General features: G+C 47.9%; 2 protein-coding genes across 15 annotated transcripts in view; one reads left to right on the forward strand and one right to left on the reverse strand.

Annotated features, from left to right (window-relative positions):
- Positions 1–8: 8 nt before the first annotated feature.
- ITGB1BP1 (integrin subunit beta 1 binding protein 1) lies at positions 9–12,038 on the forward strand. 3 transcript variants are annotated; one of them, XM_031684756.2, is made up of 8 exons: positions 9–162; positions 3,290–3,481; positions 4,492–4,595; positions 7,164–7,242; positions 8,568–8,704; positions 10,509–10,601; positions 11,151–11,300; positions 11,778–12,038. In XM_031684756.2, exons 3-8 carry the CDS (start codon positions 4,524–4,526, stop codon positions 11,847–11,849), a joined length of 603 nt encoding a protein of 200 aa, XP_031540616.1. In that variant the 5' UTR covers positions 9–162; positions 3,290–3,481; positions 4,492–4,523; the 3' UTR covers positions 11,850–12,038. The 3 variants fall into 3 exon arrangements, with proteins under 3 accessions (XP_031540616.1, XP_072794338.1, XP_072794337.1); XM_072938237.1 differs by having other exon boundaries at positions 3,290–3,400; XM_072938236.1 differs by lacking the exon at positions 9–162 and adding an exon at positions 291–422.
- Positions 12,039–14,973: 2,935 nt separating this feature from the next.
- Positions 14,974–25,422, reverse strand: part of ASAP2 (ArfGAP with SH3 domain, ankyrin repeat and PH domain 2) — a 145,791-nt gene continuing 135,342 nt past the window's right edge. For 7 of the 12 annotated variants that reach the window (XM_072938227.1, XM_072938224.1, XM_072938232.1 and 4 more), the window contains 6 exons: positions 24,638–24,772; positions 23,002–23,161; positions 17,728–17,777; positions 17,262–17,353; positions 16,711–16,833; positions 14,974–15,083 (listed from right to left, as the gene is read on the reverse strand). In XM_072938227.1, coding sequence (XP_072794328.1) covers positions 15,009–15,083; positions 16,711–16,833; positions 17,262–17,353; positions 17,728–17,777; positions 23,002–23,161; positions 24,638–24,772 — 635 coding nt within the window. In that variant the 3' untranslated portion in view covers positions 14,974–15,008. The remainder of the gene's footprint in view (positions 15,084–16,710; positions 16,834–17,261; positions 17,354–17,727; positions 17,778–23,001; positions 23,162–24,637; positions 24,773–25,422) is intronic. The other 5 variants (XM_072938225.1, XM_072938233.1, XM_072938228.1 and 2 more) reach the window with 3 other exon arrangements.

Below are 25,422 nucleotides of genomic sequence, written 5' to 3' on the forward strand. Positions count from 1 at the left end.
GGCGGGGTCAGGACTGCGCCTGCGCGAGGCTTCGGAGGCGGGGCCCGGAGGGTTGGGTTACGGGGCCGGAAAAGCTGGCGCTGGAATTAGAACGGGAGTGGCCGTTGCGGCTCTGGCTGCCGGGGCGGTGGGTGTCTGACCTCGACCCGAGGCGGCTGTGAGGTGAGACCCCGGCCCTCGCCGCGCCCTGCCTGGACCTGGCCGGGAACCGGGACCCCGAGGGCGGCGCCGGCGGGGAGCCCTGCGGGGGAGCGGATGGGTGGGGCCGCGCAGTCTCCGCCGGGACCCGCCTTCCCTGGGTGGGGGACCCAGGCCCCGAGGCGGCGCGGGCGGGCAGCTGGAGCGAAGGAGCGGGCCTGGGCCTGCGGGAGGAGACAGTGCCCCAGTGCCCAGTCCCTGTCTGGGGAGGGACTGCAGCTCCGGTGAGAACCGATGCGGTGTGTGGATGGGTCCCGTCGGAAGGGTGACGGAGTGGGAGCATCCGCGGGGCTGCTCCCCGTGTCAGGCTCTGATTCGAGGAGCGGTGACGAGCGCCCACTCTTTGTGCGGGCTCCTGTTGTTTCCCCATCCTTTGGGGCTTCACCCTCTTCCCCCGCTGCACGGGGCGGGCGGGGTTGTGTCTGTTTTGTTTACTGTCATCAGGAGCACTAGCACGTGGCGAGCGTTCCGCAACAGCGAAGAATACCAGGGGACCACGCGGGGGTGTAGGGAGAGTTTTGGAGCCAGCTCGATCAAGTTCCAAACTTTGCCCCACCCATTATTAGCCTGGCGACCTTTCGCAAGCAGCTTAATAAACTTTGAGCTTTGGCTGCTTCATTTGAAAGGGCTGTAATACTGTAGCCTTGCTGGTCAGTAGACAGGGTCAGAGGTACATATGGCACCTAGCACTGGGCGGCACACGGTAGGCTCTCACTATGTGGGAGTTGTCATCTGGGTGTTATCTCACAAGAAGGTTCTCCAGTTCATTAAGCATGTCCTCTGCCAGGCTGTGGCAGGCGTTGAGTATAGAGAGCTAAGTGACCTAGCCGCCATCCCCCCCACACCTCCCCCCCCCCCCGCCTCCGCCTGTGAGGAGTTCAGGTTCAGAGTGAGATAGTTAAAAGCAGGCAGTAGCAGACTCATGCTAAGATGAGGGTATAAACTCAAGCTGTGAAAGACATCCCTTAGCCCAGCCTGGAGATCCAAGAGAGGCTTCCAAAAGATGCAGCCTTAACTGAGTCTTGAAAGGAGGCTGTCGTTAGACTGAGTGAATAGTGGGTGGAAGGGCATTCCAGGCAGCGGGACTGGCAGGAGCACAGCGTGGAAACGCGGAGCGCCATGCACGCTGACAACCGCAAGCCGTTTTGCTTTAAGTGTGAAGCTGCTACTGGAAGATGAGACTGGAGAGGTACATAGGGCCGGGTTATGGAGGACCTTGCATGTCCCGGCAAAGAGCTTTGACTTCAGTCTCTAGCTTTGGGATCCAGCGAAAGAGTTTAAGCAGGTTAGTGGCATCTGACTTGAGTTTTAAAGAAATCATTTTGGATAGAGCTTGGTGATAGATTTGAAGTGGCAGAGTCTGGCTGGACAAGGTCTCACATCTGTGAAATATCTCCTGGGGGCTTGTAAATTTCCTTAAATTTTGCATTCCAAACTGCGTTTTTATGGGATAAGGGTCCGTTGCTTTCATCAGATAATGGGAAAGTATTTATATGTAGCAGTAGTCTGTGGTGATGAGGGGTCACTTCGGGTGGTGTATTCAGTGAATCTTGGGTTTGATTGGATGTGGGGGCTGGAGGACAGAGAGGAGTCCCTGATTTCCCCGTTTCTACCAGAAACAATGTAATTTCCTGAAAGGGAGAGGAGCGGGAGAAGCAGGTATGGAGGGGAAGATGATGGGTTCTGCTTTAGACATTTTTGCATTTGATGAGTATGTGGAACATCCAAATGACAGTATCTTTGGCCTCATTTTTATGTATGAATAATTTAGAGAGAAGAATGATTTACTTAATTAAGAACATGCATCAAAAAAGTAGCAGATAGCAAAGCTTTAATAAATGCTTTTCCCTTAAGCTCCTAGTTTGATGATGAAAAGGGAGTCTTAAGGAGTTGCAAAGGGCCTTAAAATATACTATAGTGATTTTCAAATCATTCTAGTATTCTAGGGATTTGAAGAGATGCTTCAGGATTACATAACAATAGTATCAAATTTTAAAAAATCATATTTAAAATTGTTATATATAAATAGCATTTATATATACTTAAAATATAATGTGTTTATATAGACTATACACCAACATTTTAACCCATCAGAGACCACTAACATGGTACTTTATTATGCTAGGTTAACCCAGTTTTGTGCAGACCTTGGATTAAGGCTCTCTTGCCTTTTCTTTCTAACTGAGAAGTGTCCTGTGATGACAAGGCCGTCGTTTGCAACAAATTATCCACAGTAGCCTTCCAAGTAGTCTCTCTCTTTCTCCTCTTGTCCTGTGCCCTACCCAGCAGGCAGTCATCTTTCTAAAACAAATCTGATCACATCATTTGACTGCTTTTTAAAATCCTCTAGAGTCTTCCTGTGAAACCCAAAGTAAAACTCCAACTTTTGCCGTGGCCTGCAAGCCCTGTGATCTTTTTCGCCTGTCACCCTGCCTGCTCCTCCTGCTCTTAGTTGAGTTGGCCTCTCACCGGTCCCTCTGTCAGACGTGATTCCTCAGGACCTTTGCACTTGCTCTGCCCTCCACTCATACTGCTTCTCCTCCATGTTCATGGCTGCTCCCACGTTCCTCAGGGCTCAACTCTCACTTCCTCAGAACATCTTTTTCTATCTGAACTAGTCACCCCTTCCTTTAATCAGAACATCTTTTTCTATCTGAAATAGTCACCCCTTCCTTTAATTGCTCTCGATCTTATCTTGCTTTAGTTCCCCTCATAGACATTACTGTTTCCTAATAATGGGTTTTATATTTGGTTTGCTTGTTGGTCTGTCCATTCCCCCTAAAAATGAGCTCCCTGATATCTGTCTTATTTGCTGATGTATCCCCAGCACCTGGTGGATGCTCATCAGCAACTCAGGAGTGAATGAATCATTCAGATGTTCTTGCTGCTCCACAAGTTAAGCAAAAATACAGAAATAAATTGGGTAATGGGGCTGATTAAAAAGCTTGGGCCCAGGAGTCAGTCTTGGGTAAGTGGCCTAAAGTCAGACGAGTGGACTTAAGAGCAGGGTCTCCAGATTCAGTGGGAGAAGCTTCATTGGACAGTTACTGAGCACCCTGTGACTTATTCTTTCTTCTTTCTCCTTCACCAGGTACATTGTTTTTCTGACAAGAACTGACCATGTGAGAATGAAAGGAAGCTATCTGTGTAGACCGCTATCTGTGGAACCTTCGAAGACGATAAAATCATCTTCAATTCTGTAGTAAGCTCCCTTATTCCCTCTGTAGGATCCAATTTTTAGTGAACATCTATTAGGTTATCTACTCATAAACCCTCCTGAAAGGTGAGTAACAGTTCCCTCGTCTATAAACTGCAGGTTCTAAGCTACCTTCTGTACATCCCCTGAGGGTGGGGCCCAGAGCCCCAGCAGGGTATGTGGCACAGACGACCCTCGGGAAACACCTGGGACAGATGAATGTGTCACCAGGTTGCTGTGAGGATAAAGTGAGACAGTGTACTTGAAAGTACTGGAACTCGGAAACATGACGCTGGCTAGTTGGCAATTTTCCGAGTATGATCTATGTGCCCCTATGAGAAGGGCCAGGATAAATCATTCATTTAAAAGAATATGAAAACGAATTTATGTATGTATATGTATGACTGGGACACTGTGCTGTACACCAGAAATCGACACGTTATAACTGACGGTACTTCAATTAAAAAAAATAAAAATTAAAGAAAGATATATATAAGACAGACTCTGGGCAACTTAAGGTCACCTCCTGCCCTGGCCTTACGGGAACCAGGAGGTGAGAGCCAGCACCTGGCGATGTTCTTCTGTCAGCTTTTACCTAAAGATAATTTGAGACTTCAGAAAAAATGCCCATTTCCGAGAGGTACCGATTCCTTCTGTTCTCAGCCGGCTGTTTACAGACTGTGTGCTGGAGACGGTAACCGAATCTCAGGATCTTGGTTGGTAAATTAATTATGTCACGTATTTTACTAATGTCTTGAATTGACTAAAGAGAAGTAAGGTACTTGAATATTTTGAGAACTAGATCACATATGTCTGTTAATTCTGAACAGGGCTTTTCACACTTCCTTATATGACAAGAAGGCTTCTGCCTTTTTGGTTCATCGGGGTAGACTTTTGTGATTCAGAAAGAGAAAAAGAATGAAAAAGAACAGTGTCTAAATTTTGTGGTCAACGGAAAATATTTATGTTATAAGTAAAAGGAACATGCCGTGGACCTGGAAGGAATTGCTGGGCTTTATTTATTTTTGTTCCTATTATGCGTAAAATTATTTAAAGTTGCTTTTCTTAATCTACCTAAACAACATTTGTGTTTCCAGGGCAGCGCCTGTGGACCAAGCTATGGTGGAAGATGTTCCGGAAAGGCAAAAAGCGCCACAGCAGCAGCAGCTCCCAGAGTAGTGAGATCAGTACTAAGAGCAAGGTAGGGGCAGGGGACTCGGGGACAGAACCGCAGAGCGGCGGGAATTCTGTTCTTTCTGACACCGCAGAAGGGGGACTACGCACGGCAGGCCTGCTGGTAGTCTTCAAACCGGATGTTCTTAACATTCGTTTTCTTGCACTCGAGACACATTCTGCGCTTGATTTAATTTGTTTTGGTAGATTTTCTTAAATTCTTAAATCCGCCAACCTAGGTGGGACAGGCCCTTTGAATGGTCTCACTGAAAAACTGATTTTTAAAAATTTTGTACTTGATAGAAATTGCAGGCAGTTAAGGAGCTGGATCTCTTGACTTCTCGGGTCATGATGCGTGTGTGCGTAACTATAGTTCTGTTTATGAAATGGAGTCAGTTGGCTAGTGAGGCAATGCTGTAATTGGAAGCCTAGTGGAGCCGAGTGTTTGAGTGTATGGGGCCCTCAGAGTCCTGAGTCCTGGTCCACTGGACTGAGCCTCCTGGTGCCCACATCTTTACTATAAGAGCCTTTTTATCATCCTGCACCCTTGTGAGCTCTCACTTTTGAAAGACGTGTGTGCTCAGTGCCAGGACTTGGTGAGGCAGGAGGAGGGCCCGTGGCCCTGTGCACGGAGGGGGTGCCGCCCTCCAGGGACCCTCTCCCCGGCCCAGGGGTAGCACACTGAGTGGTGATGGCCCCACTCAGTGCAGGAAGGGCACAAGACTGCCACTTGGGACTTCCAGCAAGAGCAGCATGTGGTCACTGAGCTGTCAGCACCAAGCCAAAAGCACAGAAACCTGACAGTGGAGGAATCCTGTGCAGGCTTGGAATGGGGAAATGGACAGTCTTCTTTAAGGTTTTTGAACTCCTGAAGCTAGTCAGGGAGTTACCTAAAGCGTAAGGACCTCAGCCAGGGAATCAGTGGCCAGGCCCAGCTTCCTGTTTTCTAGATCAAAAAATGGATAAAGGGAGATTTATTGACTTGCTGTTCACAGAGCAGGATCAGAGCCCGTGTTCTGATTCCTGAAGGACCTTGCTGACTCAGGCAGGTGCAGGGCAGGGCTGGAGTGTGGCAGGAGGGGCCACATGTCTTACCCCGAAGGTGATGGTGAGCCCTGAGGGGCTTCTCAGCAGAGCTGTGACTGTTAGGTCTGTGTTCTAGGATGACGTAAGGTTTTGCTGTTGTAATTCTGAACCCGGGGAAAACAGGCCAGTCTCTCCCTTCCTGCTTTCCTTGTTCAGACGGTCACTGGGTTCTGGCGTTTTCCTCTGCAGGGGGTAGTTTGAAGCACAAAAGCTCACTCTGTTACTCGCTTCCCAGAAGCCAGCCTGAATTTGTAACAGCTTCTTAATTCCAGCTCCCTTTCTCTCACCCGTTGAATATTTAGGTCTTTTCCAATTTCTCAGTACCATACAGACATGATGCTGAACATCTCTGTGTGTACAGCTCTGCTGTTATTTTAGATTAGATTCCGAGAAGTGCAATTATTAAAAAAGGAAAGAAGTAATATTTAAGACTTGATTCATTTTTACATTCACCTTGATTCACATTCTTAAATGTTTAAAAAATTTTAGTGTACTTTTAAAATTTAATTTTGATTTGAAGTGTAAATGAGTGACTAACTTTTTTAATCAAAAGTTTCCAGTGTTATTTCTAGAAAATTAAGCACATTGAGAGTGTGATGCTGTAGAACAGACTTCACTAACGTGTGATTCTTTGAATTTTGCTCGACAGTTTTGTTAGTTTTCCTTTGTAATTCACACTGACAGTTGCACTCTGGCCCGCCCTCGGCCTGTGTTACCTGTTGTGGGCCAGGTAGTCACTGAAGTCATTGCAGGGGTTCTGGGTGGGAATTCGGGGACCTCAGCTTGAGATCTGGGCTGTTTCCTAGATGTAACCTTGGGTCAGTCACCTCGCCTGACTGCGACTCTTTGCTCATTCACTAAACAGGGTAATCCTCTCTGCCCACTTTCTGCATAGGGTTTGTGTTGGGTTCTGTGCAGATAACATGAAAGCAAGGTGTAGATTTTCACATACGGTATAAATAACAGGTACCTTATAAGGAGATAGAGGTAGTGGCTTCGATTTAGACTCGGAGCGCTGACTCTGCCTGTATCTAATACAGTGCTGTGAAAAGCAGCTGGGATTCTTTTTTTTTTTTTTTTTGAAGTTTGCTATGGAATTTGTCTTTAGAAAAATCCGTGACGGTCTATCTGCTTGAATAACTGACCTGACTTTATATGTGTTGATTCAGCTGTAAGAAATGAGTAATTTGAATGGTAAAGAAGATAGTGCTTCTAATTACGTTTAAAAACGTTATGTTTTAAATTTGGCAGTTTGGAGATTTGCAGATGTTAACCACTATATATAAAAATAGATTAAAAAAAACAAGTTTCTTCCGTATAGCACAGGGAACTATAGTCAATATCTTGTAGTAACTTTTAATGAAAAAGAATATGAAAACGAATGTACGAATGTACGTGTATACATGTGTGACTGGGGCATTGTGCTGTACACCAGAAGTCGACACGTTGTAACTGACTGTACTTAAATAAAAAAATTTTTTTAATGTTATGTTTGTTTGTTATTTCTCAGTCTGTAGATTCCAGCCTTGGGGGCCTTTCACGGTCCAGCACCGTTGCAAGCCTCGATACGGATTCTACCAAGAGTTCAGGTATGGAGACTGCTTAGATCATTTATGGTCTTGTTAACTGATGTTCTTACAATTTACCAGGGCAGCACAAGGGCTTCTTGCGTATTGGGGGTTTTCTTTCTTAGCTGTGCCGTTTTTGCAAGAGATTAGAAATGGCCACGATCTGGTGGGACGGGGGTTGGGAGTGTGGAAGGATTGGTGAAAACCGTGGCCTTGCAGCAAACTGCTCTTAATGGTCCTAGAGCAAAAGTGTGTGGAAATTTAGGAGTGTCAAAATGGCTTTGTCAGAAATGGACTGGCAGAGTGTGAATTATACTGGAATGAATATTGTTTGTGGGGTGTGGGACAGTGTCTTGCTGATTACAGAGATCAAGGAGCCCTCTGCTCAGAGATCTGCCGGCTCGTTAATGTCAGGAGCACACAGTGAAGGGGAGCATCTGTCACAGACCCTCGGAAACATTTATGCAGCCACTTGAAGTGAGCAGCCCTTCTGAAGTCAGAAGGTGGCTCCTGAACCACCTGTTAGCTGACATCTAGTTGGAAACCTACTGCATTCATTTTCTTGTATGCAATCCTTGCACTTTTCCTTTTGGGATCATAGACTACTCGGTCTATAAAAGTGTTGGGAGCGAGCAGGAGAGAAAAGCATATGATGCAAAAGGGAATTTAGCAGCATAAGGTATAAGGTCTATTATCTGTACTTCCGGATACCTTTAAAGTATTAAAAATGTGGGCATCTTTTTAGTATGTGAACATAATCTAGCAGTAACCATGCAGTATTTCCTTACTACCGATGATAGATATTGTAAAGCTGTCTGGAATTTATGGCGTACATAGTTCTCCACTTGTTACCATCCATTATGTAAGGAACTTCCTGTCTGGCATTATTCCATCTACGTTAAAAGAAAAAAAATAAAAGTCTGGTCTTTTCTGACTGAATGGGGGAGGTATATCAGGTTTCCTGAATCAGGAAAGAGTTAAAAGTTCACATGATAAAGAGGGAAAAGAAACAAAAATAATTAAATGTCATATGCACTTATAAGGGTTATTATCTCTTTGACGTTTTATTTTTCTTCTTTGTTTTGAAATGAAGGCTGTTAATACTTCATTTACTTCTACTGAGGTTTTTATACATTAGCATATTGTGAATCACTGAGGAAAAGTTTAGTGAAATTTTAAGTTCTCTCTCATTACATCAGAAAGTTTGCATTTTCAAATTTTTTATTTTTATTAAAGCTTAAGCTCTGATGACGCAGTCTGCTTCCTGTTGGGAAGGGGTTGAGGACACCCCACAATGCAGCTGTTTCTTTTGAAGTCTTACTTTGCTGTTTTTCTTCCACCTCTAGGGCAAAGCAACAATAATTCAGACACCTGTGCAGAATTTCGAATAAAATATGTTGGTGCCATCGAGAAACTGAAACTCTCTGAGGGAAAAAGTCTCGAAGGGCCACTAGACCTGATAAATTACATAGATGTTGCTCAGGTAAAAAAAAAAAAAGTTCAATTTTAAAAGATTCTGGCGTGCACTCGTGGCTTTGGAGGGAGATGCTGCTCTTCAGGTCTTTTCGCTGTCTTCTCCTGAAGCCGAGCTCTTACTGCTGTTAAAATCTCACCGAGCGCTGTGGTCAGAGGAGGCACAAGGTGTCTTGGAGACAGAGTCACAGAAGAACAGAGACACAGGTCTTCCGTCACACAGCACTGCTAACTTTTTCTAGGGCTGACTGACCTCTTCGTTTAAATGGGGGAGCTGAGGGCGGGGACCAGGTACACAGCTAGTCTGTCTTTAAAACAATCTGGCAAGTCTTACTGTATCTCCGTTGAACTAGTTTCCACTCTTTGGATGAATAACCTAACTCAGAGTGGTGTTGGCGTACTGTATCTATTTATTCATATCCTGTTTCCAACGAGAATTGAGGTGAGGTGGGTTTCAAAAACATATCCTAGTCAAGAAGATAAACCATCATGAAGGAAAATTAAGACAAATCAAAGGTAGAGGGTTTATGCATAAAACATGGTAAGTGGTGTACCCTCACCAGTGTTGGAAGTGGATGAGCCAGAAGATATAACACTATCAACAGTTAGTAAATTGTTTCTCAGGTTTCTAGAAAATGGACTTGCCTGTCTTTGTGTTCGTTAACGAAGGGAAATTACCGCCATGGAAAGATTCCCTTACACAGTGTTGGTTACTCTTAAGAATATATAGTCTCTTAAACCACGGATGTGGGATCATTAAATAAACTGTTTCATGTCCTCGTGACCGTGAAGGAAGTCTCCTGCATGTGAGGGGAAGTCAGCCAGTCTAATCTGCCATTTAACGGAGAACGCTTGGTAGTCTGGACTAACGCCATTATCATCCCAGGGTTCAGTTCGGAGTATTAAGGCATTCCCACAATGTGCAGGCAACAACTAACCTAAGTACTGTACTGAAAGGTGGCTGATGATGCTCCCCCGCGAGGTGCGTCAGGATTATTTCCATCCTGCTAAGGACTGCTCAGTTTCTCACGTCGCCGTGGAAACGGGTCTTGTCAAAACCCCATTATTGACTGTAGCATTGCTATTGTCCCATCTTCTGATTCTGGGAATTGCTTTAACCTGCTGTGAGAATTGATTGGCAAGAGGCTACTCTTGCACATGAGGACCCAAGAATTAAGGTAGGCGCATTGTAGCTCATTTACCGGAATTTCTTTGGTGTAGGCAAATGGTTCCACAAAAATACTTACCGAATGGAACTTCTACTGATTGCCAGTAATATCTTACTTATTTTAGAGAAGACAAGTTAGGCCTTGTTTCTGAATAGCTTGAAATGCTGATTTTTGAGAGCTGAGTAACCATCCATCAGTGTTTACTTGCCTGAAGCCCTGGGGCACTGGGATAACCAGACAGCCAACACCTGAGTGAGGTATAAAGTGGCTGAGAGAAATGGTTCCTGCGGTGTGTTTCCTGATCCTTTAATGTGCTGACATTAGTATAAACTAATGTACATATTTCAGCCTGGCTAGGATCTGTGAAAAGTATGTTTGTAACTAGAGTTAACACCAAGACAAAGGCCTAGAGCAATACACGCGGACTGCATGCACCTGAGTTTTGGTCAAATCTGTGGACTATAAAAAAGGGGTGGGGGGAGATTTCTTCTGCCTCTTTGGAGAGAAATTCCTGCTGGGCTGTTGTATGTAGGCCTCACATTCTTTAAAGGGTTTGGGCTTCCAATGGCCAGATACTAAATTGACTAATCAGAATTAAGAATATAATTTTTAACATGTATCATGTAATTTATTTTTACTTTGAAGCAAGATGGAAAGTTGCCTTTCGTTCCTCTGGAGGAAGAATTTATTATGGGAGTTTCCAAGTATGGTATAAAAGTATCCACATCAGATCAGTATGTAAGTAATTTAATTAAAGGGGGAAAAAATGTGTTTTTAGGCACTGGGGACGTCAGGCCAGGGAGGCCCCTCCTGTGGTTAGGTCTGCTCCTGTTGGCAGGGTGGTTTGTAAACATTGCTGGCAGCTGGTCTTAAGTGACCAGTTTTCTAGGGTAAATGAGTAAGAGCTTTTGCTTCAGTGTGTAGGGCCCAAGCCAACACCCCCATTGCTGGCCTGTAGCGCATTTCAGTAGGACCCTGGGCCAATTCGGGGTAGTTGGCAGCTTGGAAGCTGCCACAGAGAACAGGACTCTGGGCTAGATCGCCTCATTCCGTCTTTCTAGAACTTGAGTAGGACGGTATGATCCTAAAGGCAAATTGCCCCTTAACTGAGCATACCGGAACGTCCCTTTGGGTGCAAAAACCTGTAAAACGACTTTCTGCCAGACCCAGGGACGGACATGCTCTGTCTAAAGCCTCATGATAGACTCTGCACTGGAAAACGTGCTCCGTTAGAGGGTTGGAGAAGCACGGAAGGAGTGAGATCTCTCTTCGCCCTGACTTTTGCAGGACGTCTTGCACAGGCACGCTCTGTATTTAATCATCCGGATGGTGTGTTACGACGACGGTCTGGGGGCAGGAAAAAGCTTACTGGCTCTGAAGACCACAGATGCAAGCAACGAGGAATACAGCCTGTGGGTTTATCAGTGCAGCAGCCTGGTGAGGCTCTCAGTTACCTTCGTTAGTTACTCATCAAACAGATCGGCAAGACCAGAGACCATTTAGTCTTCTGAAAGGCTGAAGAGCTGCTCTCTGCCATGCACCTGATCCCTGACAGGACATAAAGAATGAGCGTATCGGGCCCCGGGCCCGCCAGCTGCCCAGACCCGCTGCGGGCTGTGAGCCGTCTGTTAGGCCAGGGGCAGCTCACGGTTCAGAGGGAAAGCGGTGTGTCCTCCACGGGCAGAGCCCTGATCTTCTGTACCTTGTTGTTCTGACTCGTGATGGTCCCTCCCAAAGGCTGCGGGTCCCCTGTTACCATGTGCAGTTCTCTGAAGGAACACGGGGCCTGGGCAGGCTTGTCCTGGACTTTCCAAAACCGGTGAAGAGCAGGTTTAGGGGAGGTGCTGGGAGGATCAAATTTAGTTCAGGAAGAGATTGATGAACTCTCTTACTTTATCTTTCCACTTAACGTAGGAACAAGCACAAGCAATCTGCAAAGTTTTATCCACTGCTTTTGACTCTGTACTGACATCTGAGAAACCGTGAAACCTGCAATCAAGGGGAAGCTGACTTCATGCGAAAGTTCAGCTGTTTTCTAAATAGTCCTGTTTTCAGTCTGCAGTGTTGAACTACTAAAGGAATATGAGTGATCCTCTGCTCTAGGTTTTCTGAAGAAAATGCAATGAATAAAATATCAGTCATTTGTTTTTCTATTAAAATGTGTCTAACAGTTAACTCTTCGATGTTATCTACCTACTGGGACTGAAAAAAAAAAGAAATGTCATTTGTCACTTTTAAGCACAAATAAGCTTAACGGTGCACTTAGGGAGTAATGCACATTAAGAACTTTCTGAGGAAGACCAGGGCAGTCTGTACTGCAGCACTCGCTGGCGACGTGGTCTCACTGGCTCGGAGCTCTGGTCAGGCAGAGGTCTGGCCTGGGGACCTGGGTCATGCTGTTCTGAAACTGTTACTGCCAACTCAAGACATAAAAAGTAAAATATGAAAGTGTATCATCAAGATAACATGCTAGTAAACCACAGTAATTCTCTCAGGAGTTAAGAAAACCTTAAAAGATTACTGCTTATGTTAAAAGTCACAGTATTTAGACCTTATATGGAGTCAGATTTTTTCTTTTCTATTATAGTATATTCTATTTTTATGTTTTAAGTTTATAAGAATAAAGTTTAGCCTTTTCCCATTTAAAAAAAAAAGTCACAGTATTTAAAGAGCTCATGTACAGAAGGCCAGTGTATTTTTTTAAAGGACTGTTTTTATATCCAGTGCTTTACGAAAGATTAAAAACACCAAACACTACATCCATTTAAAAGTATTTTATTTTTTCTAGTCAAATGACTAGTTAACAAGAAGGGTAAATGTATTCAACATGCTCGAATTATAAGTCACTGCATCAGGACAATGACAGTAAGAATGGATCAGGTTACACAATATATACAGTTGCACTGCAGCTAGGCCAGTGATCAGGTGAATGAACTGAATATCATACATCTCGACTAGCATCACTCCAAGCTGCATGTTGTGTTATCCACCCCTCAGCGTCACACAGTAACTGTTAGTCTGTGGACACATTTCTGAGTCGCCATCCCTTGAAGTCAGAACTGATGGAACATGGCACACACAGTGCCGGCATCCTGCAGCTAAGTCCGTGAAACATAACTTTAAATATAAATAGGTATCTACAATGTTTTCCTTCCTCTCAGTTGCTTTTCGTTGAATTTGCAAAGAGCAAATAACTAAGAAAGGATATTAGCAGGGAAGTTAATATAATTTCTCCTCTGGCAAGAGTAATATTAATTACTGCACAATAGCACCACCAAACTGTAGACTGGAAAAGTATTTCCGAGATATTTATGTACCAGTGAACCTGACAGATTCATTTGGGACTGGTGTTCAAATGTTGAAATAAATCAACTTTAATTCCTTATTTAAGCTGGCACCAAGTAGTCCAAAGGCTGATTGTAAGGTACAGAGTGGAGGACTGTGTTAAAATACACATATGAAGTGCACTGTGCAAAATACATCTGTTTACTTTCTTAAATCTATGAGAGAATTAACTAAATGAAAGGTTCAAAACAGAAATTAACAATTAGTGAAAACAGATGTAGTGCTTTTAAAAAAGACTTTAATTACAGATCTAACAGATTTTTACCCGAAACTTTGAAAGGCAAAAAACGCAGTTGCCATACGACATCATAAAACATTCCAGTTTGTTGTCTTCCTTTATAATAATAATAATAAAAAATACAATGCAAAATTTAAAAAAAAAAGCTCTACACTTGCAAGAGTCTTGCGTAATAAAGACGGGCTGCTTCAATCAAAGGTACCATCGTAACAAATGCAATAAAAGCATCGTTGCCTTGCTTTCCAAGCCTCTTAAATTTACTCTTTTTCTTTTGGTAAAAACCTAAGTAGGCGTTACATGTCTACTTATTCTCAGAGTGCCAAAACTGCCGATATTCCTACTACGAACCTTATGCTCACAATTACTAAACAGGTATGATAGTCAAGTTCATTAAACTAATGAATTTTGATTTTAGCATATACAACCTAATCCCCCCACCCCCAGTAGCTTCAGTTCAGAATGGTATGATGGACTTCAATAGTTAAACTGGGACGTCTGGGAGTATTTTATTACCTGGGACCTACAGATTTCTGATGTGCTCTTGATTACAAACAAATGGACAGATTAAATTTCAAGACAGTGTAACTACCATTCCTGTTGGTATATTATATAAATACAAGACACTAAATTGAGTAAACATTCTCTTGAGCTAGAAAGGGAAGGCAGTGGTACACTCAGTAGGAAACAGCAAGTATGTGGTAATACGGGGTGAGGTGGGGCGGGGGTCTGCGCCACGGTACTCTGTGTGACGGGGGAAGATCAAGAAGGCAAATTCCAAAACACCTAAAGCATATCAACTAGTTTAAAGAACTGTTTTGCAATCCATCATCCTTAGTTTTTCACCAGATTCAGGAAGTTTGGTTCCATCATCTAGAGCTGAGTTAACTGCTATGACATGGGCTGTAACAAACCATCCGTAGTCAGGCTGAGCAGGATTGTTCACGGCGGTCACACACATGCAGAACACAATGAAAGCTGCCACCTCGCACATTAGGGCTGGAAAGTACAATGCTTATGGAGGAACTTCCAAGTTGCTTTAAATAAACACTGGGTGGATTTCTTCAAAAGAAATCTTGAAAGGTATCTTTTTAGAAAAAGTCTTTAAAGGTGAACCGAAGCATTTTATCTAGAAAGTCCAGGCTGGCTGTGGACTTCTAAAGCGACAGGCTTCCTCTAAAGAGTAACTGTGCTAAAGGTCACTGACTTCAGGAATGGGCCAAGGAGAGTGCAAATTTCTTCCCAACACTCAAAACATTTTTAGGTTCGGCTAATTCTGTAGATTCAAGGATCTTGATTATGTAGTTAAAACAACTTTTCAGTTCACCTTGTAGGAAATTCAGTTTTTCCTAATAAAAGTATAGCAATGTTTCATGAAAAACACAAATTATAAAAACAATTCATTGATATATATAAATTGCCTTTGAGTTTTTAAAACAGAACAGTGGCATTAGAGAAAGTGGGCTACTGTACAATTCATGGAACTGGTTATCTGGCAAGAGTTTTGGTACCAATAACGAAACAGAACAGGACTTTTAAAAGAAGTGTTTTTGTTCAGTAGCAATTTAGTCAGCAATAAAGTGCACAAATGACACGGGAAATGCTCCTTTGCGACCGGGATCTCCATCAATGTGGCCAATCTGAAATGAATAAAAGTTTAGGTTGTTATAAAAATTCCAAATGTTGGAAACTCTGAAGGGTACTATAGCATTTGGAGAAAAAAAAGAAAAGATCTCTTGGTAAGAATCTCTTCTGGAAAGAATTATTTGGGTAAAACATCTAAACTGTCTTCCTCTTTTCTTTCACTCGTGTACCAAACACTGTGGTCTACGTATTAGAGGGCAGTCAGTGTGGGGATGGGGCACCTACCACAGTCCTGGCGGTCTTGAGGGGCAGACAAGACAGGAGCTGACCACTGCCCGTCCCTACTTTTTTTTTTTAATGAAGAAACTGAGTGTCAGAAGTTTGTAAGCTGCAAAGTCACTTAGTGACAAACATGATTTGGCCCTATTTAAATGTAGTCAAGCATTTATGAAAGACTTCAATAAATCTATTTCCTTTGTGCTGGGTAAATTATAAAAGCTACACATCAATCTGATCTCAATGTCAATCAAGTAGGCAAATAAAAGGCTAAAAGAAAATCACCACAACTTAAATAGTGTTTTTGTGTGTGGGGGGAGGAGAACCCTTGAGATTACAGGCAGCATTTCCTTTTTCTTTATAGCTTTCTGTATTTTCCAGGTGGTTAAACCTGTGGTCAGGCTGGAGGCCATCCTTGGGTGGATCACACACAAGTGTGAAGCCAGACCTGCCTCAGGTCTCAGGGGTGTGCGGGCAGCAGGCGGGGAGGGCGGGAGTCAGGCAGGGGTGGAACCGGGCTGTGTGCTGCCTGCAGCGCCGATGGTGCTGGAAGGAGCAAGGCCGACGGAGGAGGGAACTCTGCACCGACGGACACCTGAATCCCTCGAGCAGGGAGAGGCAACAGGAAGACCCTGAATCCAGAGGCTTTGGTGCCAGGCCGAGTTCGTTCACAAAAGCCCTGCAGGCGACAGTTCCCACAGGCGGGACCTCTGCCAGGGGTACTGGCCAACACTCCTCACATTCAGCGCGGAGCTGTTTCTAACAGCCCTGTCTGCGTCCTGCTGACAACCGGGAACCATCTGCTACCTCAGCTCCACCCCCAGAGCTGGGTCATCAGCATCCCCCATGTGGCAGACACTGCCGGAGGCACACGCGTGGGAGCTGCTGAATCATCGCCCCACCTGATAACGGCCGCCTCTCACCCAGGCCTCCAGGTCACCGCTACAACAGGCCATGACCTCCCTTTCTTGGGTGAGGCAGTAAGGCTTAGCCATGTCAGCAACTCGCCAAGGCTACCCAGCCTGACCTTGGCCGGGTCTGGGCTCTCGGGGTCACCAGGGGAGGTGCCACGCTCACGCACTCCAGCTCCCACCTGGATGCCACGGCATGTCTCAGGACCAAGCCTGACATCCAGCGACTGCCCCCAGGTCAGCTCTTTCCACCCGCCTCACTCCTCCAGACTGGCCCACGCCAGAGGACAGTGCCACCGAGAAACTCCAGGCTTCGTGCAAACCTTCACGTGCGCTCTGGAAACTGCAGCCTATGTGGTCTGCCCACCCTGATGGGGATCCCACCTGGGGGCTCAGTCAGGCCCACTCAGAAGCTGGGGTACCTGGAAAGGACGCCTGAGGCCCGTCCGGGCAGAGCGGGCTGGATCTGGGCATAGACCTCCAAGCCCCGACTCACCCACCACTCCTGGTCCTCCTCCCCATCCACGATGATCACATCCCCCTCGGAGAACGTCAGCTCGTCCGGATTGTCGGCCACGCAGTTGTAGAGGGCTTTGACCCGCTTTGGCTTCAGCTTGGTCTGTGTCAAGAGAAGAGGGGTCAGACCTTAGTGTGCGGGGAGGCGCCTGCTCCCGGGGAGAGAACTGACTGGTCCTGAGGGCCTGCCTGCAGGCCGGGGAGCCCACAGGTGTCCAGGGGCGGTTCGGTGTGGCTCAGGGGCAGGGGGACTTCAGGAGGAGGCCAGTCGAGTAAGGAGAGCTGGGAATGAGGCGGCCCAGTGCCTGGCGTGCACATGGGGTCTGTCCTGGAGCGTGGAGGGCCCAGCCCAGCAGCTGGTGAGCTCTAGGTTGCATCCTCCTGGATCCAAAGGACCAGGCACCCAGGAAGAAGCACCCCCTACCCCGATCCAGGGTAAGAGGGCAAGACTGCTTCCCTGAGCCCTCAGAGAATAACCCACACACTCCTGGCCAGAGCAGAGAGGCACAAAGAAGGGGCTCGTCCACTTACAGTCTGTGACTTCCTGGGCATGGGCGCTGGGGGCTGCATGACCACGGCGTTGGACAGAGGACCCAGAGCTTCTGTTCCAGAGAGATCTGCTGCTTGAGGGCCAAAAGGCAAGTTTCCTGAGATTTTCTAATTGTTGAGGGAAAAGTCCCTCGAAGACCAAAGACCCTCGCCCCTGCCTGTAACCTCTGCAGAGCAGACAGGCCGGCAGGTGTCACAGCGGAAGGTGGGTGCTGCCCCCTCCAGGTCCCGCCGGGGTCCCCCGCCCGCCCCCTATCATGGCAGAAGGGGACGGGAGCGAGGGAAGGGTGCAGAGCAGCCCCGGGGCAGGGGCGTGAGAGGCTGTGCGCAGGATGGGTGGCTGCTGATGCAGGACAGCTGGGCCTGATGTGGGGCTGACCCCGCCTGGAAACACCCCCACCCCATCCCCACAGCCCAAGCAGAGATTAGCCCCCTTTCACATAATTACCAGGTCCTCTCGGCTGGCCTTTGTTGCTCAGTGGGGTTGACTTGTCAGGCCTGCGAAGAGGAAAACAGATTTATTGGTACCTGAGGCCTGAAAGGCACGTTACCTGCCCCACCTCCCTCTCTTTTTCTGAAGGAGTTGTCTATGTTCAAGTTGAAAACAGGTGGGCTGATTTTATCAATTGTCATTCAACTATCTCCATTTTTAGAAAAAGGAAGAATGAGAGGCTCAGAAGACAGTTCTAGATCCAAGGTACCCGATTCCAAAACCAGGATGGTCCCAAAGCTCTCCTGTCCCGTGTGGGCCTGCTGCCAATGACCTGGGTTTGGGCTGGAACCTGGGCACCAACCGGGTCAGTCCCCTCCCAGCGGGGACTTGGTCTCTTCCTGCGTCAGGGCGGGGCTTATCAGTCCCAGGGCCCCAGGGGCTCTACCAGGACCCATCCAGGCACCGCTGGCCAGGGTCATCCATGCTTCTGGACTCTGTGACCCCGGTGCCTGTAACAGACGTGACTCAGTGTAGCTCAGGCCCAGCTATGAGCCCTCGGACCCGACACGTCCCAGGGCCGCAGACACACAGGGAGGGGAACCAGCTCCCAGGGCCGACAGACAGGGGTCTATGAACTCCGACTTGCCAGGTGGGTCTGGATGAACTGGTTTCTGTGAGTCACCATTTTCACCTGCAAAAGGTGTGACACTAGCCCCACCAACTCTCAGAATAAGGACAAGTGACAGAGTATCTGTGATGAGCTGAGAAAGAACCCTTATCTCCAGTTCCCTGCATGGAGCCAGGCACACAATCGGGGCTTGACATGGGATGGGAAGGGGCTGGAGGGCAGAGGAGGCGGATGGGGGACCAGTGAGGGATGGAAGGCCCTTCTGTTGCAGGCCCGCTCTGTCTGACGCTTCCTTCTCTGTCCAAAGGAGCCCTGCCTAGGCCGTGGTGCTGCAGCCACAGAATGGAGATGGAAATAACACTGCTTTTGCTCATGTTTTCAAGGAACTAAAAAAGGCAAAACAAGCGAAGGCCCCCACCAGTCTGACCAGTCTCACCATTTGTTTTCCATCAACATCAAGATAGAAATCATGCTGAGCCTGCGGATCCTTTGTCATTTCCCCAACTACAAAACGCCCACAGGGAAGGCCTGACCCTTGAGACACTGGTCAGCAAGCCTTTTCTGTAGATGGCCAGAGAGTGAGTGTTTCAGGGTTTGTGGGTTACAAGGTCCCTGTCGCGACTATTCAATGCTGCCACCACAGCACGGGAGCAGCCACAGATGATGCGGGACACACTGTGCAGCTACAGGCCCTAACTTTTGTTTATGGGCACTGAAATCGGAATTTCATATAATGTTCATGTGTCATAATATATTCTTCTTCTAGTTGTTTTCAACCACTGAAAAAACAGCTAAGCCCATGGGCCACACATGAACTGGCAGTGCGCTGGACCGAGGCACAGTGGCCTGGCCTCAGGCACAGTTTGCCGCCTCCTGCTCTAAGTCCAGATTCACACCCAGGATGAAGTGAGGAGGTGAGTGCTCCCTTTGGAAAGAGGACACTCTAGTGTAAGTCCTTTAAGAACAGAACCACTGGGCAGTGGCGATGTGACTCCATCCACCCCAACGTCCCTTGGGGTGCCCTAGCATCACCCCTCCCCACCTTTCCTCTCCGTCAGATGACATGAGAGAAAGTGAGCCCATAAAACAGGGAACCAGGTATGACTGTGCCAGAGCCCCGCGAGGACGCGCCCGAGAACCAGGGGAGCAGCGAGCGGCCTCAGAGCAACTGGACAGAACGTGCCCGAGTCCTTGCCTGTGCAGCCGCCCCTGGGGACCTCAGGGCTCCCTGAGACCGTGGCTGTGGTCAGGTTCTCATCTAGAACTTCCACACAGGATTTGGTCTCTTAAAGAACAGCAGCTCGGCAAGAGCAAATCTGAGGGTGCGCCGAGGGAAGAGAGAAGAAAGTTGAAGCGGGGCGCGGAGCAAACACAGGCGCTCAGGGCAGCGGGACCTGCGGCGTGTAGCGCGGACCTGAGAGCGCGCTCCTCACGGCCCGGGAGGTTTCACCGTGCCGCTGAGCACAGGAGGGCAAGGACTTGAACGCTATGCTTCAGAGCGGGATCTTGCAAAGCGGCACTTAGAACAGTTCTGAGAGCCTCCTGGTTAAAAACAGCAGCTGAAATACGTTTACTTCCACTTTCTCCCAAGCAAAAGGATTAAAAAAAATTTAAGCTGCACCGAACAAAGAGAACTAAGAGGAAACAAAAATCTGGAAGCTGAGAACGGAGGGCCAAATCCTAACCCTTCTCGTTCATCTGAAGGAGCCCCCACGGCAGCAAGGAAGGCCCTGAAGGACCCCTGCTGGTGCCTAAAAGCCCCTGAGCTCATAAGCCACTGGGAGTGGGAGGGAGGGAAGGACTTAAACACAAAGATTGGCCAGAATCTGCCAAGGGAGTACTGGGTCCCTGGATTCCCGCCCCAACTCTGAGTAGCCTAGCACCTCCCACTCCCAACCCCACTGAAGACCAGGAGCCTCCATCTTCAGAGAGGGCAGCACAGAGGGCGTCTGGACAGAGGGATGCCAGGGGCGGGAGCATCTTTTAAAACCCGAGGGACTAAGTAAAAGCTTATCTTTATTTCTGTATTCAACTCCCATAAACTCTGCTCCCTTCAGGCCAGAGAGTAGAAGGCTGTTCTCTCAGGAACCTGAGGTGTGAAAGAAAAAAGCCCCAAACGAGGGTCCCCTAACAAAAAGGCCAGTGAGCGCCCCACATGCTGAGACCCACACCAGCAGCTCTGTGCATGAGGGTGCAGACTGTCACTCAGTCTAATGCCTCAGCTCAAGTAGCAACTCAGGGGCAGGAAACACATTTACAGGGAAAAGCCTCTAATGTAACAGAAGTCAAAACAAAGAGAAAAGAATGTGGAAGAAACAAATTCCGCAGAGAAGCAAAAGCTAAAATAAACATTCCCCCATCATTAACAGTCTGAGAAGAAAGTTAGTAAGTCCAGGAAACAAATAGTGTATTAACTTAAACAATATATGATAGTGGAAACAAAAAAGCCAATAAAACAACTGGAAGATAAAGTTGAGAAAAATCTCCCAGAACCTAGATTGTAAAAGCAAACAAGGCAGAAATGGAAACTAGAAGGTGGACAAGAGCTGGCTCCTCCACAGCGCAGAGCTGCACTTCCAGCCCCCGCCTCTAGATGGGGCCATGGGACTGGCTCTGGCTAAAGGAGCCTGCACATCACTCAGGCCTCGGAGGTTAGCAAGACTTCAGAGTTCCTCTCTCCCTGGGGAAGTAACTCCGGGCCTCCAGGGGATAAAGATGAGGGAGTCAGAAGACGAAGGGGTCTGGGCCTCTGAGTCACCTCTTGGGATTGCTGTACAAGCAAAAATATGGACACTCAACTTCATGTGGGCAAGAAGTCAACTCCACACGTTAAACCACTGAGATCTGGGGGACGCTGAGAGAGCAGTTAACTCACTCTAATAAAGAGAAAAGAGGACACGTAGAGGAAAGGCCGAGATCTGACATCTGAATAATAAGAATATTAAAAGTGAGGACAGAAAAAAAAACTAAAATAAAACAGATGTTAAGTCATTTTTTAAAAAATCAATGAAATTTCTCAGAACTGCAGGATGTAGTTTATATCCTGAAAGGCTCCCATTATCTGCTTGATGGTGGGGATGGAAAAAGATCCCTCTGGGGAGTCAGAGCCTGAGCAGGGGCAGGAGGCGTCCATGAGGGGAAGCCTGACAGGGGAGAGGAGGCTTCTGCACAGAGGAGGAGGAGGAGATGGGAAATTTGGTAATTCATAAGCGTGGCATCAAGTAAGTAAACTTGGGGGCCAGACTTCTCACCATTGAAAAGGGAGTAACAAATACAGAAAGGGAGAAAATTAGAATGAACCTTGTAGTTCTTTTAAAACACTGCCCCCAAACTCTTTACTGAGAGCTGGAATCTATGACCACCCTGTGCCACTCCACTGCCCCCAATCCAAACAGAGTCTGGGCTCTGCCACTGTTGACCAGTAACATTAAGATGGAAGCCATGTCCTGCCAGTTTCCAGGACACGTTCTTGGGCCCAGCCACCAGGATGTGAGGAAGCCCTCCCTGCAAGGAGAGGCCGTTACATGTAAGTATCCAGTCAGCCCCAGCTGGGGTCCCAGCTGACAGCCAGCACCAAGCACTAGATGTGCGGACTGGAGACGCCTCATGACACTGCCTTCAGCTGATGAGTCACTTTGTGTCGACCCATCCCTAGCCCTCGAGTCTTTTCAGCTAGAGGCCCGGATGTTGTAGCGCAAAGACAAGCTATCCCTGCTCCCTACCCTCCGTGCGGATCCAAACTGCTGAGACTGTCCCTGAGCGTAACAAAATGGTTATGTCTTGTGTCAGTAAATTTTGGTGTGGTTTGTTATTAGAACTGAAATTGGAGACAGTGTGAACGCATGGATTTCAATATAGACAAATAGAAATACAGAGATAAATGTATCTATATATGTATACACACATGGATATACACGTATATATACGTGTGTGTGTGTGTGTGTGTCACTAGTTCTGACCACTCAGAGGGCCTGCCTGGGACCAGTGACACTGCAATAGCAATGAAGACACTAAGCACCCAGATCCTGGCTTCTAAGTATCCTTTCCACTAAAAGGAACCGTTTTTCCACCACCGGGGTCCATAGCCTGACATCCGTGACTGGATCCCCTTGCAGTAAAAGACATTATTTGGACAAGTGGCAAAGCTTGAATGCAGTCTTGAGTTTTGGAAAGTGGTGTGTATGTTAATTTCCTGATTTTGGTGGTTGTATTGTGTTTCTGTAGGAGAACGTACTTGTTTGTAGGAAATACATGTCCCACACTGTAGAGGGTCCTCATATTCAAAAGAACCCTGTGAGTGAGCAACAAACAAGACCTATAGGCCTCATGTCTTGAGGACTTAAACTCCCCAAATCAGTGTCTGTACTAAACAGAAATCTAAATTTGTCATGTGGTTGTAAGACACACATTGGCTATGAAGTATTTACAGTTTAAACATTCTTAATAAATGATTTTTAAGACACCTGAAGCCTGATGAATTAGTTATGTAACACTTGACCTCAAGCCTCACAGTAGTAGAAACACTGGCGATTTCAAACATTCAGAGAAACCTCAGCAGGTGAAGCGAAGGGGCTGTGGCCACTTGGAAGCGCCCTGAACGCAAGCAGCAAGGATGGCTGACTTGGCCAGGCCCCGAGGGGACACAGAGGAGAGGCGGTTACCCGGGGGCTGGCCTCTTCTGAGGGAGGCGGCTGGGCGGCAGGGGCGGCGGGGCTTTGCCGGGTGGGAGCCCGGGCTGGGCCGGCTTGCTCTGCTGGCTCAGGGCCTCCAGCACACTGGGCGTCTTGGCTACCGGAGGGGGCGGCGTGGGAGCCAGGGGATCTGAGGAGAGAGAAAAGGAGACAGAAACACAGGGTCAGCCTCAGGCGTCCCATTCCCAGCCTTCTCACCGGAGGCTCTTCCGACAAAGGCTTCCTTTTTCCTTTCGCTATTTCCTAAGGAAAAAAACCTACTTTCATAGAAGATTTTTCCGAAAACAGTATGGGCAGGAAGGCCTTCCAAGCCTCCAGTTAGGATTAAAATGCTTTTATGAGCTTGTGAGAATTTTCTCAGCTGGCATCCCCTGTGGGGAGGTGAACCTGGTTTTCTGCTCTCCCGGAGACCTGCAGGAGCCCCGGGCCGGGTCTGCCGCCCGTCCTGCCCCTGGGTGCCCCACGTCCCGGCTGCCAGCGGGTCAGTAACTTGGTAACGGCTCCCAACTCGTGAGGATGAAAAGCTTCTTATTCTCTGCATTTTACAGGGGAGGAGGCCGAGGCTTCACCAAGGGCGCAGAGCTGGTGAGACACCGAGCTGGGCCTCAAGCCCACGCGTCCTTCCTCGTTCTCCCCGAGAAGCGTCAGTTCGCTCCCGGAGTGTCCAGCATTAGCATCTCGTGGTCCGTGTTGAGTGGCAGCCTGCCTCGGGCTCTGGACTGGAGGTGGATACCTAGGGCGAGCAGTGGATACCTGGGACAGCACTGGCTGACCAAGACAGGGTCCAGTTTAGTCTCTTTTTTCATCCTTGTTTCCTTTTTCTATTTTAGAGAAAAAGTCAAAAGGCAGACTCTTGCTTGCAAATCTACAGCCCCAGGGAGGCCAGACTGAGAGGCAGGAAAGTGGGCTTCTGAGACCTGCCAGGTGCCCACTTGCTGTCTGACTTGGGTGTGCCTGAGCTGATGCCCCCTCTGGAAGACCCTCCCAGACACAGCTCCCTGCTCTGCCGCCAGCGTACTTACTGTGGCTAGGGCTGGCTTCTTTCACCTCAGCTTAGGTCGAGGAAGCCAGGGAAAGCCCAGGGAAACCCCCAGTGCCCTCCACGCAACCCCAGAGATGCTGGAGCCCCTCCCTCCTACGGCTGATGCGGAGCAGGAAGGAGACGCAGCACCCGGGGCTCACCCTCTGGTCCAGCCGACACCCCTGCTCGGCCGCTGGAATGAAGCCCCTCCCCCGGCCCTCCCTGGGTGCTGGGACACTCACCCACATACAGACGCTGAAGGGGGACACCAACCAGACTACAATCCACAGGAGTGTGCCCAAATACTGAGAACCACCGAACAGCCAAAGGAAAGGAAGCCCCAGACAATGTGTGAAAGAAATGTTGCTGAAGTGCTTGGAAGACAGAGGGCAAGAGTGAGCAGGCCCCCCGGTGGGTGCGGCACAGACAGGAGTTTGCGGCTGGGGAGGAGGCGGCGGCCACAGGCCTCCAAGTGGCGCTGGACACCGGGCCCCAGGCTCTCTCCCACGCGGCTGCCAGAAGACCCCCCAGCCATCCGATCTACAAAACCCAATGGCAAGAAAGGAAAAAGGAAAAAAAACGTACTGGTGGATGTCACGCGGAGAGGGGGCAGCGGTGGATGGACAGCTGGCGGATCTGACGAAGATCGCTGCCTGCTTACACCGTCCACACTTACAGAGTTTGTCTTCCACAGGGCGTTAGCTGAGGAGGCTGGCTGAACTGCACACGCACGCACATGCACACGCACGCACACGCAGGCATGCACACATGCACGCGCACAGAACAAAAAACAGAAACAGAACACTGCATTATTGATCCTCTCCCCTGTAAAATGGTACACATGACCCTTCTACAATAGCAGTAAGACCACAAATAGAACACTGATTTTTAAAATTTTTGTTTCTGGTATCTGCAAGACTGATACCGATACACACTGAACCAATGATGTTTTGGGAGAATTCCTAGCTGGTTTTCTGAATCTTACAGATTTTCTTTCTCAAAAATACCACTTGAAGAGGGAAATGACAACCACAGTGACCCTCCTGAGCGCTGCTCTCGGGAATGGGACACCTGCCCGTCTCTATCCATTTCCAGTCCTGCCCACAGGGCTACCACCCTGCACAGGGGCACGCCCGTCCTCAGACAGAGCACGTGGAGAGAAGGGTGCAAATCTAAGACGTCAGGTGAAGGGCTCTCTCTCCATCTCCTGCAGAAATGTTTCTGGCTGGAAGTCGATGCAGGGGACACACCAGGGAGACAGCACGGCCCTGCTCACAGCCCTCCTCTGCCCCCAGGCCCCAAGCTCCTCCTCAGTGTGCAGCCTCTGCTCAGGGCACAGGGGTGACCCAGTCTGAAGCTATGACGGCCTA

The sequence above is a fragment of the Vicugna pacos genome, chromosome 15 (assembly GCF_048564905.1).
Source record: "Vicugna pacos chromosome 15, VicPac4, whole genome shotgun sequence".
In the NCBI taxonomy this organism is placed as follows: domain Eukaryota; kingdom Metazoa; phylum Chordata; class Mammalia; order Artiodactyla; family Camelidae; genus Vicugna; species Vicugna pacos.